Source organism: Adiantum capillus-veneris, chromosome 5 (assembly GCF_014529385.1).
Source record: "Adiantum capillus-veneris isolate H3 chromosome 5, ASM1452938v2, whole genome shotgun sequence".
In the NCBI taxonomy this organism is placed as follows: domain Eukaryota; kingdom Viridiplantae; phylum Streptophyta; class Polypodiopsida; order Polypodiales; family Pteridaceae; genus Adiantum; species Adiantum capillus-veneris.
The window spans coordinates 146,283,510-146,289,509 of NC_140935.1; the positions used below are offsets into that span (position 1 = coordinate 146,283,510).

Here is a 6,000-nt window from a genome sequence, read left to right on the forward strand (position 1 = left end):
CTCGCATGGTGCGAGGAATCAAGGTAGTATGGTCCACTGACAGAACCAGTGGCAAACAATAGTAATCCTCTGTGTGTAGCCACTGTATAGCCCCTATGTCATGTGTCAATCTGTTTGTAGCAATGCATGATGGAATGTAGCCTACCTAAGTCTATATAGCTTGCAAGGTGTGGCGAGAACAAAATCCATCACTAAAACTTATATCCAAGTAAAAGGTAGGGAGAAGGAGAGCATGGGACTCTACCGACTACCTACAAAAGAGCGTCCCTTTTGTGCGCACCATAATTGTACTCAGTTCTAGAAAACTACCAAGCTGGGGGAACGGAAGCTATGAAGGAGGAACATGAGGGGGTGGTGGGTGCACAAGAGAGGTGGCGAGGGTGGAGTGCCATGGGTGAGTGAGAATTGGGGGGTTGAAGTTCAGGTGGGTGGCATGGGGTGATGGAGCTACGGTGTCACTGGGTGGAGACAGAATGGAATGTAGCCTACCTAAGTCTATATAGCTTGCAAGGTGTGGCGAGAACAAAATCCATCACTAAAACTTATATCCAAGTAAAAGGTAGGGAGAAGGAGAGCATGGGACTCTACCGACTACCTACAAAAGAGCGTCCCTTTTGTGCGCACCATAATTGTACTCAGTTCTAGAAAACTACCAAGCTGGGGGAACGGAAGCTATGAAGGAGGAACATGAGGGGGTGGTGGGTGCACAAGAGAGGTGGCGAGGGTGGAGTGCCATGGGTGAGTGAGAATTGGGGGGTTGAAGTTCAGGTGGGTGGCATGGGGTGATGGAGCTACGGTGTCACTGGGTGGAGACAGAATGGAGAAGGAGCTGGTGACAATGGCAGGGATAGGAAGTCAGTCTCCATAGCCCCTTGGTGGATTCCACGAAGTAGAGGGTATGTCTGTTAGTGGTTGAACCTACACAGTGGCTGAAACCTGTGGGATTGTCAAAGAGACAGGCTGTCAAGGTGGTGGATGTGGTGTTATAGGAGGCAAAGTCCGTCGAGCAGTATGGCAACCAGGAGCATTTTGCCAACCCTTCGCTATGTCCTGAGGTGGGGGATGTTGTGGCTACGGGCGACGAGGAGGGTGGGGAGGACAGTCTCTCACCATGTGCCCAAACTGAAGGCACTAGAGACACTGATTGGGACGACATGTAACCACCAACCTCTATAGAAGGACCTGCTCTGTGGTGGGATCACGAAGCTGTACTGTATCCGGAAAATGGGTATCACCAGGTGCATAACCTGTATCCGAGGTGTGCCGATCTTATTGAACCTGGTATAACCAAGCCCCACCTAGCGGCTACACCAGTAACACAACCTGAAAGATAGACCAAGAGCGATGGAAAGGAGAGAGTGATCAGGAAGCGAGGGATCCGCTGCTGTGGATCAAACTCCTCAACGTCTAGGTCTCGTGTCCAACGCTCTAAAACCAACAGCCAGCTCCCTACAACGATAGGAGAGCGAGTGTAGAGAGACTCGGCGCAGCCATCGTCTGAAGGCCCAGCATTATGAGCTCCAAGATGCTGCCGCTCCTGATTTGGCCAGCGAAGGCGAGAAGCCCACCATGCGCCCAGCCAATGTCCAGCCCAGCTAGTGTTTGGTGGCCGCCTCGATATTCGCTAGGTCCTCCAAAGTCAAGTCATGTCACCGTGTGAAGGGTGCATGGCTAGTCGTGACGCCCGGTGCACGTGAAGGGTACATGGCGAGTCGTCGTGACGCCCGGTGCAGGTGCGTTGGCCGCCATGGAGCAAGGGTAGAGCTCTCTCTCTCTCTCTCTCTCTCTCTCTCTCTCTCTCTCTCTCTCTCTCTCTCTCTCTCTCTCTCTCTCTACCCCACACTTCAACTCCATAAAGAAGAACCAGTGTCACCAATGTGTCAAAAAGATACTTCTTGAGAACCCAACACTTGATGTTTCCCGCATTACACATGTTCTCAAATGCATCACATAGGAGCATCTCAAAATCTACTCGGAAAGAGTTTTAGAATGTCCAAAAGCGTTTTCTTACAAACTTTCTCCAAGTTAAGACACAAACACCATATATGCTCCTACTTCTTGAGTTGGGATCTCTTCCAATTGAGGTTATGGGCATGGAAAGGGTTGTGGAGTACATGATAAAGATGCGTCAAATCGACTTCCTACCATTGCATGGGAAGGAAGCAAAAAAATTCAAGAGGCATAAAAGCAAGATCTTGAGCACAGGATGGATGCAAGACATAAAGAAGTGGTTTGGCAGATGGGATGCATTACACTTGCTACACGATGCCTTGACTTAGACCTACACTTTCCGTTGCGACTCATCACCACAATTTTGGAGCATCGAGTCACTCATCAACCAGACACATACTACATCACATGTAACTTTGGTCCCAGGGTCATAATTGACCTCCGAGGACGATAATAAAATCAATCTCTCTCTCTCTCTCTCTCTCTCTCTCTCTCTCTCTCTCTCTCTCATTCATAGATATAAATGTCACACATAACAAAGAGAGAGCACCAACCTCTATACATTTGCTAGACGTGGTAATCTCAAGAAATTAAGTCTAGTAAACAGCAATTATTAATGGAAAAAGGCACAAAAAATAGAATTAAGACTATACTTGATTACATTCAGGTTTACGATGTAAAAAAAGATAAACTATCTGAATATGGCACAAAGAAAGCAATTAAGACGAAACTTTATCATATACTTCAAAATAGCTTACTAAACTGGCTACAATTAGTTTCGCACAGCTTACCGGACAGCAATACCAGTATACACGTCAGCAGGTTTTTGTTGGGCAGTCAAGTTCACTGATTCTGCTCCAAGCTGGAAAGGTAGAACAACCAAACTTTAAACAATGTAATGGCAAAAGACTACAGAGGTGTCTTTTCACACGTTACATTCTCACACATACAATGTCCCTTCCAAGAGCAGCATAATGTTGCAAACCATTGCAAGAGCCATCCTAAAAAATTAGAGAAATATTAGCTAGCACCAAACCATTTGCAGCATCGAGAACAAAATAAAAATAAACTTCCACTATCTCAAGCAATAACCTTCACACTTTACTAGCAGGCAGTCCAACATAGCATGTTCTGAAGAAAACCTGGTGTACAGGTAAGTGTGAGATGAAGCTCTCCACGTCAGGCGAGGATAACGCATTTGAAATTTCCATGCATGTAGCAAGGCATTGAAAGGGATCTTCAGCGGCAACCCACCATCTGCAACCCTCTAGAGGTTTTTTTGCGGAGTCCATAATATTGTCCAAATTCTCTTCAACAAAAGCAACACGATCATCAAAGGACAGCTTGTCAACACCATTGCCGTAAAGATTAGCTAGCTGAATCTTGAGCCAGCGAAGTCCTGCGCGCTTTAAAGGGCGACCCTCTGCAAATTCTAACAACCCCCTACACATATCTGAACCAAGGTGGTTTAAATGTGGATGCAATGGATAAGCACGACCACGGAAATCAATGTTATGTGGATAGTAAAAACATTCCTCATTCTTCATTTCTCGAGCTACCTACTTCAAAGAAACAACATGAACATTGTAAGCCGTACAAAACAAAAATTGCCTCTCTCTCTCTCTCTCTCTCTCTCTCTCTCTCTCTCTCTCTCTCTCTCTCTCTCAAAAATTGTAATGATTGGGTCGCTAATTGCATAGTTACATCTCTAAGATTACCTCTACTACGTTGGGCATGTTACCATTGTCTTACTAGTACATCTCTAAGTTTAACTCCACTAAGCTGAGCATGTTCGCATTGCCCTACTCGCTCCGTCCTCATTTCATTAGGCAGAATCTTTGTAGATTCCGTTCTGCTTCACAACCCACCCTTGTGGTTGCCAATCAAAGCCTCCAAAGCAAGAATTCCGAAGGCAAGTTTCAAACTCACACACACGAGACTTTGATTCTATTCTCGTTGAGATATCCAGCCGGCCTAGTGCATTCCGATGCCTACTATGTGCCCATTCAACTATAACAAAAAGCGCCCTCGCAATGTCCCCTCCCCACCTCCTCACTTGCCGCCAAGTAGGTCGTCCACGTGCTCTCCTGCACGTCACCTCTTGTCTCCCTGCATCGCTTGCGCGCCACTTGGCCTTGACACTCCCTACGTGTCTCCACACACGCAACCTCATGCTGCACATTCTCTTTTCCTCTCTCCAAAGCATCTCCTCTATTGGCAAAGTTATGCGTGTGCATAATGTAGATCAAAGTTGAGTAAAAGGGCTGAAAAGAATGGCAAGAGTGCAATAGGACAAGCAAATTTCCGTCAATTGTGCATGGGAAGAGGAATTTCAAATTTGTTGCAAGCACTACTATAGGGGTTAAGCAAGGATGTCCATTTTCATCAACTCTCTCTGGTCTACGCATTGATCAATTGAAACAAATCGTACTTGAATTTATGCGACAAGAAGGCCTTGAAGAGGTTACTATTTGTAATGCAATAATCATGCTTTTGTTGTATGTGGATGATGTAGTGCTTCTGGCACATACTTAAGAGGATGCACAAAAGCTTAAGGTTGTCCTTGAGAACTTTTTCTTACATGGTGGGCTGATTGTAAATGAATTCAAAACAAAGGTTATCCTTGTGAAAACCAACCATAAGGAGAATCCATGGGTTGAGAGCTTTAAGTACATTGGCCTTGAGGTTCCAGCCAATCACAAGTGGCATGAATGTAGGAAGAGAGCATACTATGCATTTGAGAACATGTGTAGTTCAGGCCAATCACAAGTGGCATGAATGAAGGAAGAAAGCATATTATGCATTTGAGAACATGTGTAATACAGGGGATGTCAAATGTTGGGTTCTCAAGTACCTTTGACACATTGGTGCCACTGGTTCATTATGGAGTTGAAGAGTGGGGCAGGTGTAATAACCTTGGACACTGCAAAGCAAAGATCTATTGCAACACATGTGAGAAACTACACACAATTCAACTAAAAATTGCAAAGAGAAAGAGAGAGATCCACTGGCTCCAAAGACTATTACCGCTCATAGGTACAATGTCTGGGGTCCTCTCTCTAGCGATGCAACAGCCTCCGCAAGTGGTCCCATCCGATCGAGAGTGATCTCGAGCTACACCGCCAATTCCGGTGAAATGAAGTTCGCCTTGGCTCCTCCATCGGAGAAGATCAGGGCCTCTTGGTCTTTCACTTTGCCCCAAGCCCGGCAAAGTTCTGTACTCTCGTCCATTGTGTTGGAATAGGTACCCACATAATTTGAAACCAGTCTTGTTTTCATCTTGCCTTTTCTTACACGTTCCTCAGTTGCTCTGGAACTCTCCGGCCTTTCGTCGTCCTTGTCGTTCTCTTCTTTCTGTGCCTTTTTAGGGCACTTAGCGAAGATATGTACAAATTCCCCGCATCTAAAGCACTTCTCCTCCCTGATGAAGCGATCTCGCTCCTGAGGAGTAAGCTTGGGACGTGCATCTTTCTTTTCAGAGTTGCTCTTTCTCTTTCTACCTTCATTTGCTGAAGTCTGTTCGGCTCGTTGTGTCATGACCTCATCGGTGGGGTAGGTCAGACTGCTAGAGTGAATGGCAAAACCCCGTTTCGCATGACACATCAGCTCCTGAATAGAAGTTGACTTCTGTTCCAAACAGTGATCTCGGATCTCTGTAGGTAGACCCAAGGTAAACCTCTCAATCTGCTCCTTGAACAAGATCTTCTTAAATGAAGAGGCGGATAGAGAAGAGCTCCAGAATCTCTCGCAATAAGCGTCCACTGTATCTTTCTTGGTCATCTGAAGATGGATCCAAGCTATTCGTATATCCTGTTCATACTCTCGAGTCAACCAAAAAGAAACAAAAAGCCTCCTGAATTTCAGCCATTTAATTGGCGCAGTCTTGCTTAATAGAAGCGTGGACCACCAAGTTCGAGCATTCCCCTTAAAGTAAGAGGCAGCTCTCCAAATCTTAGAGTGCTCTGAGTAACGTCCTCCCACGAAAGCGATGTCAAACTGCTGCACAAAACACAAAGCCTTCGAAGTAGCTCTGTATCCCGAAAACGTGTC

At 45.8% G+C, this 6,000-nt stretch overlaps 1 protein-coding gene across 1 annotated transcript in view; it reads right to left on the reverse strand.

Annotated features, from left to right (window-relative positions):
• LOC147458243 (DNA-directed RNA polymerase 1B, mitochondrial-like) overlaps window positions 1-6,000 on the reverse strand; it is a 67,327-nt gene that overhangs the window by 22,395 nt on the left and 38,932 nt on the right. The window contains exons 10-12 of the mRNA XM_086512930.1: window positions 3,093-3,509; window positions 2,901-2,951; window positions 2,742-2,812 (exon numbers count right to left, since the gene is read on the reverse strand). Coding sequence (XP_086369056.1) covers window positions 2,742-2,812; window positions 2,901-2,951; window positions 3,093-3,509 — 539 coding nt within the window. The remainder of the gene's footprint in view (window positions 1-2,741; window positions 2,813-2,900; window positions 2,952-3,092; window positions 3,510-6,000) is intronic.